Source organism: Camelus bactrianus, chromosome 20 (genome assembly GCF_048773025.1).
Source record: "Camelus bactrianus isolate YW-2024 breed Bactrian camel chromosome 20, ASM4877302v1, whole genome shotgun sequence".
NCBI classification, from domain to species: domain Eukaryota; kingdom Metazoa; phylum Chordata; class Mammalia; order Artiodactyla; family Camelidae; genus Camelus; species Camelus bactrianus.
In genome coordinates, this window is record NC_133558.1 from 16,334,168 (window position 1) to 16,345,972 (window position 11,805).

Here is an 11,805-nt window from a genome sequence, read left to right on the forward strand (position 1 = left end):
GTTTGTGATTCAGCTGAAGCGATGGTGGGCACTGACCACAAAATGCCCTTCTAGAAGAATCCTTGACAAAACCATCCTGGCAGGGAGATGTGGAACTGCAGAAATCATGTTTAGGATTTAGAGACAGCAAGAAAGGGAAACTCCTCAAGGAAGGACTTGCTTGTTCAAATAATGATACAATCTAGACTACTAGCTAGGTGAATTTTCTCTCCTTGCTCCACTATTAAAAGAAAAAAAATCTGGTGGGGGGAGGGTCTAGCTCTAGTGGTAGAGCGCATGCTTAGTATACACGAGGTCCTGGGTTCAATCCCCAGTACCTCCTCCAAATAGAAATAAATTAATAAACCTAATTACCTCCCCCTCATAAAATAAACAAACAAAGTAAAATAAAATAAGATCCTTTCTAGAATTGTTTATAAGGAACTCCCCTGTAATATCAAGCATCCAGTGTGCTCCCTGGATAAGCCTCTACTGGTAGAAAGGATTTTAACAGAATTTTAGTAGAAAATGGAGGCTGGAGGTTGTGTGTGGGGAAAGAAGGAGGAGAGGTGGCCAGAAAGCAGGTACAGCCAACCTCCTGGGTGTCCGCTGAGGAATCAAAATCAGGTTACAGCCAGATCAGCACCCAGGTGGGAAGCACAGCCCCATCGCTGTGCACTGGCCCCTGAGGGCCTGAGGACTAAGCCCTGGAGTGGCTGCCCTGACCCAGCGGGCAGTCAGGTCGGCTGAAGGCCACGCCTGGTACCTTTCCCTGTGGCCACCAACAGCACTCAGGTTTTATAGAGCTCTGATACAGTTCTTGTTATTGCCTTGGGAGTCTCTGTCTCTAGATAGAGGACATACATTAAAGTTTACTGCATTTTTGAGATGACTTTGGACCCTGGGGGCTTGAACAGCCAATGAAGACAGTTTGGGTCTATACTAGCTATGGCTCAAGTCCCAGAGTGGTGGTTCTTAACCCACCCTGTGTCTTTAACAACTACAGATACATGGGCCCTACTCGAGGAGATTGAGGGTGAATCTGTCAGAGTAGGGCCTAGGCACTGGCATTGCTTCAGTGCCCCAGTTACTGCTAGTTTGCAGACTAGGAAACCATTGTCCTGGAGATTTTGTTGTTATTCTTCCCAAAGTGGTTGTGCAAACAGTGCTCTCTAGAGGGCGCTCTTTCTTAGGACTTCAAGCAACTAAAGTAGAAGGATTTCTTATTTTGGAGAGTTTAGTAGAAAACACCTTGTCTGAAAAGAATCCATCGTGTTGGCTTTAGTGTACATACAATCATAGGGTCAATTCCAGGGGAGAAAGTGCACATCACATTTAATATGACAAGAAAAATAAACGCATATTCTAATTGGATTCAAATAGAATGGGGCCTTGTTAACTACATTAAATATAGGTATTTTTAGAGACATAAATTATAGAAAGTAAGCCATCCTGGCTCATGGGGATTTGTTGTAGACAATGGACTATGAGAGCGTTACAGGGGGTGAGGATTTTAAAAGGGTGAATCTCAACGGCAGAATGTGCGCAAGCCTATATTTGTCTCTCCTGAAATCCTATAGACTAGTCCACTGAGAGTGGGAGGAGGGGAGGACTCCAGTGGACCATGGATTGTGATGAACTTCTGGAGGGCAGAAGGGATTGTGTTAACAGACAAGTCAAAGCAAACGAGGCACGCCCGGGGGAAGCCTGCAGAGGAAGTGTGCGTCATTTTTAGGATGGAGGTTTTCTGGAAATGGTTGGGGTGGAGGGTAGGGCTGGGAGGAGGGGAGAAACAGCACTAATTGGTTATGCTTCTGCATGATTTTCTGGGTCATTCTCAACCCCCACACACCCTCAACCACCACTACCACCACCAATACATATAAGACAGCAGAGGCATTTGCTCTGAGCAGGCAAATACCTCTGAAGAAATGGAGCAGCCAGCTTAGGCAGGCTACCGCTGCAAGAGTCAGGGTAGGTGCACCAGAGTGGGGTGACCTTTGACCCTTGGGGCGGGGGCTGCCCCTAACGCAAAGCCTGCCAGGTGAGAATAAACCCAAGCTGGTAGCTGTCCCTCTCAGGGAAGAGACTGGAAACAGCAAAGATCACCCATGTCACACATTGAAATTAATCAACCTTGTCCTTCATTAGAAAGATGAACAGCCAAGAATCATGACACCCTTAGAGGAAAACCCTCAGCATGCTAGAGGGTCAGGAAGAACAGACAGAAAGCTGACCCAAAAAGAAGCAGATGACACTGGGAACAGAAGGGAGTTTTCTGAGACTAACAGTGTCCTCCAGGAGCACTGAGAAGATAGTAGGTCTATGGAACAGAAGCAGGTTCTGTGAAAATGAAGCAATGAGAACAAGAAAGAGTTTTTAGAAATTAAACACATGATGGTCAAAATCTTTTTAAAAATCATGAATGATGATGGAAGACAAAACCAAGGAGAGCTCTTAGAATTTAAAACAAAAGACAAAGAGATGAAAAATATGGCAGAAATTCAAAAAGGAAACAGAATTAATCTGCAGTGAAGGGCATATCCATCTTAGTAATAGGAGCTTTAGAAAGAAAGAATTAAGACGGAAGAGATAGGATTATTGAATAATTACTAGGGGAAAATTTCTCCAAGCTAGGGGAAAATAACTAAATTCTTCAGATTGAAAGACTTCGCCAATTGCCGAACAGAATGAGTAAAAAGAAATACTCAGATATGTTTTGCTAAAATTTTAGAAAGTCAGGAACATACAAAAAGATTCTAGAAACTTTGGTGGGGGGTGGGAAGGAAAGCTACCCACAAAGGAGTGAGAACTAGTTTTGAATCAGACTTCTCATCAATAACACCAGAAGTGGAGAAGCACACTCAGCACTCTGAAGGAAAATTGTTTTAGGTCCAAATTCTATCACCCACTAATACAAGGTAAAACCACCGCACACACAGCATCAGAAAACTCAGAAAGTAAACCAGTTTCAGTGCACCTTTTTCAAAACAACTACTCATGGAGAATGTGTTAGAACAAAATGAAAGTCCAGGAAAGAGAACAACATGGGATCTAAGAGCCTGGCGATGAGAGCAAATCCCAGAAAGACAGCTGGGCATCAGGCCTGGAAAGACACGGGTGTGTATTAGGCCATTTGACAAACAGTAAGACCAAACAGCCGGAAAAATCACCGAGTGGGGAGGAGGCAGTAGCTCGCGCCTCTATATCTCTGCATATCTGTTTTGTTTTGTTTTGTTTTTTCCCTAACTAGAAGGAAGCAGGGTATGTGGTTCAACCTATTTTAAAAAGAAAGCCAGTTACAGTTTTCTGCAGTTTAAACACTTCCAAAGTATCCTCAGCCACCTTTCCCAAGGGCTCTTCTTTGTCTCTTCACAGGTAGAGAAACACGTGAGTGATGCTGTTTCCAAAGGGGCCACCGTTGTGACAGGTGGGAAGCGACATCAAGTTGGAAAAAATTTCTTTGAGCCCACCCTGCTCAGCAACGTCACCCAGAACATGCTCTGCTCTCAGGAAGAGACTTTCGGGCCTCTGGCCCCTGTTATCAAGTAAGATCATCCAGTGGGTGGGAAGACAGGAGAAAGACTAGAAAAAGAAAAAGGTACCCAGAGAGAAATCCAGTTCACGTGGAGGGGTTGTGTCAGTGGAAGAGCCAAGTTCAATGTATGATTTATAGAAGTGGGTTTTTATTATTGCCTATTTAGACCACAAAATTTACCAAATTCTTTCCTTTGCTCTCTTGTTTTCTGCTGAACTCATTTTTCTCCTTAATGGAGTACAACCTTAAAGAGTTCTTTCAAGGGCGTCTGTGTTCTCATGTGATCTTTTGTCTCACATTCACAAGTAAATGATAACTTACTTGGATAAAATCGTAGCTTCAACACTTTGAAGATACCACTCCTTGGTCTGTTTATTTCCAGGATTATTACTGAGAAAGGTGATGTCTGGTTCTTGCTCCTGTGAGAGGGATCTGCTTTTTCTCTTTGAAAACTTTTAAAATTTCTCCTGGCCTTGGAACGTTCTTGGATTTTACCGTGGTAGCGTGGGTCTGGCATCCTGTGAGCTTTTTCAGTCTGCGGTCCTAATGTGTTTCTTTAATATCTAAAGTGTTTGCTTAGTCCTGGGAAATTCTTGGTCATTATTTCTCCAGCTATTTCTCTCTCCTCCATTGCTAATGAAACTTATATAGTAATCTGACACTGGGGAAATGAACCACTTGGAGAACTTTCATCTTCTTTGTTTTACTAAAATATTTTTTACCTTGAATATGAACTTGACATTTTCTCAAAGGATGCAGTGGTTAGGAATCAGGCTTTGGAGTTGAGTTGGGTGTATATTCGGGCTTTGTTGTTTCATACCTGTGTCCCTTTGAATGACTTAACTCCTCTGAGCCTCAGGGTCCTTGATGGGAAAGAGACTAGAAACCAGTACCTGCCTCACAGGACGGTTGTTAAGGTTTAAATGACGTAAGGCACATAAAGCAGTTAGCCCACTGCCTGGTATCATTATGGTTGCTGTTGTGTAAATAAAGAGTCAAGTCAGGGAGAGGGACACAGTTGTTCATGGGGGCTGTAGTCACACGACACTTCTGGGACACAGGATGGTGAGAGCACAGCTCCAATCTTAGCATATATACCCCAAAGGTGAAAATCCTCAGTGGTGTCACAGCTGATGATGTGATTACTGCACTTTGGAGGGACAGGTGGGGAGTGAGGACATGGGTGATGCCCTGTTTTCTGTTCTCCCATGGATGGAATGGCTTGCTCTGTATGGGTGGAGAGACAAGCCCAGGGAAACAGAGCTGGTGATGCTCCCTGACCCCACCTCCCCCAGAGCTCTCTGCTTCTCTTCCAGTCTTCCTCTTGCATTGACTGGAGTCTGCCAGCCCTGCCTGGTGCCTTCAGAGAGTTGGCTGGCTGATGCTACTGCTGGGTCTCCGAGCTGAGGAACTGGGGTGCAGAGGACATTTGGCCCCCAGTTATAATTCTGGGGCAACAGAAAACAGCCTCTGAAATCTTGTTCCAGAAATAAAATGAATGGAGTGGGGAGGGGAGCAAAGCTCAGCGGTGAAGTGTGTGCTCAGCATGCATGAAGTCCTGGGTTCAATCCCCAGTACCTCCATCAAAATAAACAAATAAATAAACCTAAATACCATCCCCCCCCCAATTTTTTTTTTAAAAAAAGAAAATGATAAAGCAGGAAGAGACTGCATAGAGCTTTCATCCTACCAGTCTTTCATTTCCAAGGGGAACAGACACCCAGCACTGTCACACTGTCCAGCAGCATGAGTGTGGCCCCCACATTAGAACCCTGGGTCCCAGCATCCTCTGGATTCTTCCTTTCTACTACTGTGGCTGCTTCTAAAGCAGTTGTTATGATTGTTACATTTTCTTGGTAGGTAGCAAGAGCAGTAATCCTTTTCTCAAGGTATTTTTTTCGACATTCTGAATACACAGTTCCCTGCGTGTCTCCTGTTCTCTTAGAAGAGATAAACCAGTATTGATCCAAGATCACCAGCCTTGAACTCTGCATGGTTGCGGTGAATGATGGTGCTTTTCCTCTGTACTCTTTGCAAAAGTTCGATTTACTTCTTGCTGTTATTTGGGAGACAAATTAGGAGGAAACATTCTGTTTTCCTTACTCTCCCCTTTGGGATTTTGCTGATGACCCCTCTTGACTTTGGCAGGTTCGATACAGAGGAGGAAGCTGTGGCGATTGCAAACGCAACCGATGTCGGGTTGGCAGGTAACTGTTCATCCTTGATCGTAATCACTTCTCAAGCTGACACCGGAGTTTGCTTTTTAAACATTGCCCTGGGTTTTGAGAAGGAAACTTCATTGGACTGTATGTTTTGTTGCTTTCCAAGGGGTGAAGGTGGGTTTGTGCAAGTCCGTGTTCTTTTTTGCCTTGTCCCCGGGACACAGGTGTGGGAGCTCCCTGGTTGGAGCTGGCGGTGGTGGTGCTGGGAGAAGAGGCAGGGCGGATTGTTGCAGGTGGAGAATCCCACGCACCCCTTAAGTCCCACATTCTCAGATGCCTGGAAATTCCACGTGCTTTCTCCCGTTCTGCGTGGCTCCTGGAAGCCTGAGCAGAAGAGGAAGTGCTGTACTCGGCAGAGAGCGTCAGAGCAGTGAAAGGGGCAGAGAGAGCGCAGCAGATGGAGACTCATGGAGCGGCTGCCATTCTTTTAGTTTGGAAACAGTCAGGGTGGCTACAGTCTGTCCCCTATGACCCTGACAAAATTCTGTGGGCATAAATGCACTCAGCAAAGCTGTATTTAGCACCCACAGTGAACGAAGTACTGACGAAGATACAAAGACATAAAGATACAGCTGTGGCCCTATAGGAGCTTCCCCTCTGGGTGTAGGAGAACTACTGATTATGGAAGGAAGGGTGTGCACCTGTGGACTCCCTTAGCCCACGCTGCCTCCTCAACGAGTTATCCTAAAGCTGCAGTAAGTAAGATGTGTGCACCAGTGCCCTCATAACCCTGTGATCAGAATTCCCTTCATCCTTTCTCAGTGGGATGATGGTGAAGGAAGCCATGCCTCTGAACCAGGTCATCCGTGATGGGCAGAGTTCTGACTGTGCAGAGATCTGGGGAGAGATTCTGGGTAGAGGGGGACCAAGGGAGTGACACGGTTAAGTAAGATAGGACAAGGAGAAGTGGGTGGATGAGCTGGGAGAAGATGGTTGGTGACTGGAGTAATGGAAGGTAAAGCTGAAAGTGTTGATTGAAACCACATTAGAGAGAATTCAAATACCCACCAGGAATTCCACCTTATTGTATAGGTAACAAAGGGTCACTGGAAGGTTTGGGGGGAAGTATCACATGGGTCATCTGACAGAGGTGTGCAGGACAGACTGCACAGGAGACAGCAGCAGCTGGGTTCATTATTGTGACAGTCCTGATGGGAGACAGTGAGATGCTAGCAAGAGTGGAACAGCAGGATGTTTTCCAAAGGTTCTGAGATGAAGAAACCGACAGGACAGACTAGGGGCTCTACATGGGGGCAGGAAGGACTCCAGGCCCAAGTGACTAGTCAGCAGTGGCCCCCTCAGCTGCGGACATGACATCTTTAATGACTGTTCTACAAGCCATCTGTCCTTTACCCCACGACAGGTTATTTTTACTCTCAAGACCCGGCGCAGATCTGGAGAGTGGCAGAGCGCCTGGAAGTCGGCATGGTTGGCGTCAACGAAGGGCTGATCTCCTCCGTGGAGTGCCCTTTCGGTGGGGTGAAGCAGTCCGGCCTTGGGCGAGAGGGGTCCAAGTATGGCATCGATGAGTATCTGGAACTCAAGTACGTGTGCTTTGGAGGCTTATAGGATTCTTCAGTTCTTTAAAAAATTAAAGAGGAAGCTTACCTACATCTAGAGGGAATGCCAACCATTATTTTAAATAAACTCATTGGGGTATCTGAATTAGGAACTTTTTAAAGCTTAACTGACCCTCATAACCTTAAGCAGATGTGAATTTCCCCCCATCCCGCTAGCTGACTAGGTACCAATATATGCCGTGTGCCTGTGGCTGCAGACTGCCCGAGAAGCAGCACTGGGTTCACAGAATGAAGCCCTGGACCCCACCCTATCTGCCTCAGAGCAAGGTGCAGTGTGAGGGCGGCTGGCCCCTGCAGCCTGTCACTGCCCGAGCAAGGACACAGCCGTCACCCATGTGGCTCCAGAGCTTAGACCCAGAGGCCTGCAAGGGAGACCCTGAGTGGGACTGACAGGCTGGTCGGGGGTATACAGCACCCTGGCAATCTGCCAGCTCAACACGACACTTGCTGGGTGTTCAGAGGTGTTGCTGCAGAGGCTGAATCAATCATTTTTAAGAGTTCAGAAGAAATAGCACAGAACTGCCTGTGTTTCCTTGTGGAATGAAGGAACCCCTCCCCCTTTTTCTGGACCATTTTTTAAAATCAAAGTCTTCATCATCTTAACTGCTGAAAGATTTTGTTCTCATTTCTGCCCTGTCTTCATTTTGTTCCCCTTGGAAACGAGCCTAAGCATAAAACAAAGCAAGGAGCAACGTCTTGGGGGGATGGACAGCACACACATGACTGAGCAGGGGCTCTGTTCCCATGGACGTACGTGCCATTCGGCCCCCGTCGCCCATGGAGAGTGAAGACGTTATGCATGCCTTCTGTAGCTCAGTGGCATGTTGTGAGCCTCAGACAAAGCAAAAGTAGTTGCCAAAAAATGAAAATTCGATGTAAGTACAGAAGCCATTATTACATGAGCAGCCCGCCCAGCCCCACTTTGCCAAGTTTGAGAGGAGGCCAGTACCCACCTGCCCACCCCCTGAGCCTGCGTGAGGGCTTGTCACCTGCAGCCTGGTTTCGCTGTCTTTGTAAGATGCTGCTCCTTCACCTGCAAAAGCACTTCCACCACAGTGAAAGGAAAAAGAATTCCCACAACTGCCTATTAGAAGAGGCATGAGGTTTTGACTTTCAGGCGCCTTTTATCCAATAAGAGTTTTTTTAGTTCATCATGTAAAAACGAAAACAAAAGCACTGTGGCTGGTGTTTCCTGTCATTCCGAAGGAAAAGCTCTGATTAGGAAAATTCTAGGTATTTCTGTACTGTGTGTCTCCATCCATCCTGAGACACGAGGAAAAGGAATAAGGGTTGTTCCTGGCTGAACAGATGGGGATGAAGCCCCTTCCTTTCCACTCACTCTGTGTGCAGACTCCACTGACATTCTGTGGATGCTCTGGGGAGTCTATTAACAATAAAAATACTCTAACATTAGTTTTCAGAAGTCTGGTGGGGGTATAGCTCAGTGGTAGAGCACATGCTTAGCATGCACAAGGTCCTGGGTTTAATCCCAAGTACCTCCATTTAAAAAATAAGTAAATAAATAAATAAACCTAATTAACCCCCTGCCCAAAATAATTAGAAAAAATAAATCTGAGGTTATCCTATTAAAAAAAGAAACTTCATCCTCTCTTAATCAAACTTCATCTGCTCTTGAAATATAAGTAAAAAACACAATCTCTTTAAAAAACAAAAGAAGTTTGGAATACTGATAGCTTGGAATGTTTGGAGGAATACATTCAAATACACTTGTAACTTTGTCAGCCAGTGGGTGCCTTGGCTCCATGACAGATTTTGAGTTTTTTCATATATGTGGCTCACCAGGTACGTACATGGAGGCCCAAAGACTCATCGCAATATCTTTGATTAATTTTGGAATTAAAATAATTTGAAAAGGAAATAGCTGACAGTTTAGTAAAATTGGTCTCGGTCGTGGGGAAATAAGTATTTTTAAATAAACATTTAGGGGGGTATTTTTCAATAAGGTAACCATATATGGTGGATTTTTTAAAATGTATGTTACAATATGAAGTGGAACCATTAGACCAGGGATTGACCACAAGCCAAATCCAGCCTGCCATCTGTTTTTGTGCAACCCAGAGCGAAGAGTGGTTTTTCCATATTCTCAAATGGTTGGGGGAAAAAAAAATCAAAAGAATAGTATTTCGTGACACATGAAAATTATATGAAGTTCAGATTTCAGTGTCCATAAATAAAATTGTACTGGAACGCAGCCATAACCGTTCATTTACCATATGGTCTATGGCTACTTTCTTGGCAGAGCTGGATACTTGCAACACAGACAGTATTGCCCACAAAGCCTAAAATATTTACTCTTTGGCTCCTTATAGAAATAGTTGGCCAATCCCTGAGCTAGACCAAGAGGGCGATGTTGACTTGCCCACATTTATGAGGCATTATTTCATTTTATTGAACACCTACTGTGTCAAAAGTACTTTTCAGGGCCCACTCCAGTGAGTTCTCACCAAGAACTTCCCAGCAATTATCACATAACTCAGATAAAATCACTCAGTTAACAGGAGTCTATTGGGCTTGAGAAAACACATCTCAATTTACTTTCCCCAGCTATGGAAGGATTCTCATTTTAAAAGCTCATCTGTACCTGTTATCTTTAACCATTTGAGTGGCTTTTAAATACCATTTTATGTCAAGTGCTAGTTCTTCTACCCTTATTTTTATGGAAAGACTCGATCAAAGTATAGATCAGAAGCACAATGCGAATAAATTTATTTTATTGTAAACTTTTATTATTAACTTTAAACTGCCTTTAGAAGCCACAGGACTGCCTTCTCTGATGGCTGGAGCCCAGGGCTGTAATTATTCATGGGCAGCTATGGTAGATAGCATTTTACTTGAATATCTATGCTGTGATTTTTTTCATGCCATAATTCATGGGCTAAAACTTGAGAGTAAGTGTCGTGAGAAGTGTGGAAATATTTTGCTTTTTAAGCATGTGCCGGTAACTCATTTTTCCAGGTTTTGATAACTGTATACGTGTGTCAGTGTCTTGTCAGCAGAGATGTGTGTGTGTAATTAATAAATGTGGAATTAAGAGAATTTCCTGTTGCTGTGTCAAGGTTTCTGGTTTGTGGGTGTTTCCTTGCCAGTTCATCATTTGAGTTTACTCTGGATATTATTAGACCAATTTGGGAATGTATGAAGGGCAGCAGAACATGCCACCCCAAAATATGACTGTAGGAGTTCAGGCCATGCCACCCCAAAATATGCCACTTTGGCATAAAGATTTTTGTGAGCAGAAGGTAATTAAGAAGCAGATACAAGAAAAGCTCCCTACTTTCCCCTCCCCCTCCATTTGCCTAAAAGCAGGACCCAAATTTACAAAGGTGCGCGCCCCCCTCCCTTCTCTATCAGGAGGGAGGTACAAAGGTTAATTCCGCGACAACCTCAGGCCCAATCAGCCTGCAATCTAAATGACAAATTTTTCTAGCTAGACTTTATCTCTGCCCTTGAAAGCCTGCAATTGCTTTCCTCTGTCTCACCATTTTTCCAGATCTATTATTCTTTTGTTGAAGGTGCTATGTAAGCTGGAGTTTTAAGCCATCTCTTTGAGTTACTCATTTTTCCCCGAGTATTTCCCGTGTACACATGAGATATACATGTTAATAAACTTCTGTTTTTCTTGTTAACCTTTATTACAGCGGTCTTAGCCAAGAACTCAGAAAGGTAAAGGGAACATTATTTTTCCTCTCCTGCGTGTGGAAATGGTGCTCCCTTCCCTAAGAATGGCTAGTTGTGGCTCCCCTGGACAGGGAGCCTGCCTGTGAAGTTTTGGACCCTAGCACTTCCAAACAGAAGGGCCTGTCCCCTAGTTCGTGCTCATTACATGTTTGCTGAACTAAACTGAGAATTTACCTGGTTTGCAAGTGTGGCTACCCGAGAAAAAGTATACACCAGCATTCTCAAATTCACCAGTCTCTCTTTTCTACATATGCCATTGTTATCCATTGTGGATTTTTTTCAAAGTTTGGGGGGTTTTGTACAGAAATATATGAGGGAGGAATTTTCTGAAACCCTGCTATTCAGATATAATCACTGTTAATTATTTTTTAAAAAACATGTCATATTTTCATCCAGTGTTCATTTATATTTTAAGAAATTTCATGTGGCCTCACTGAATCTGAATTGCCTCAGTAGGCCTTGAACAAAGGTAAGATTTTCTTTGGAAGAAAAATAGTGTCACAGAATACACATCTCCCTTTGTCATTCCATTTATTCCATGCATTTCTCTTAACCTGCTTCTGATTTTAAAAATTAAGTTTGTTACCAGGAGAAATGATCCACTTACCTCTTGTTGACCTGAAATATATAGGCTGCCAGGTGTTTCTCCAGCAAAGATGGGTTTATTCAGGAAGAACAGAGAACTGCAGTTTGGAGTCTGCAACCATGTCAAGCCACATGCAAGTCCCTACACAGCAAGGGAAGAATACTTTAAAGGAAAGAAAAGGAAGTTGGGGGAGCGGGCGGG

General features: G+C 44.2%; 1 protein-coding gene across 1 annotated transcript in view; it reads left to right on the forward strand.

Moving 5' to 3' along the window:
* ALDH5A1 (aldehyde dehydrogenase 5 family member A1) overlaps positions 1-10,376 on the forward strand; it is a 30,691-nt gene extending 20,315 nt beyond the window's left edge. The window contains exons 8-10 of the mRNA XM_010974244.3: positions 3,358-3,527; positions 5,666-5,724; positions 7,103-10,376. Coding sequence (XP_010972546.3) covers positions 3,358-3,527; positions 5,666-5,724; positions 7,103-7,308 — 435 coding nt within the window. The 3' untranslated portion in view covers positions 7,309-10,376. The remainder of the gene's footprint in view (positions 1-3,357; positions 3,528-5,665; positions 5,725-7,102) is intronic.
* Positions 10,377-11,805: the final 1,429 nt, after the last annotated feature.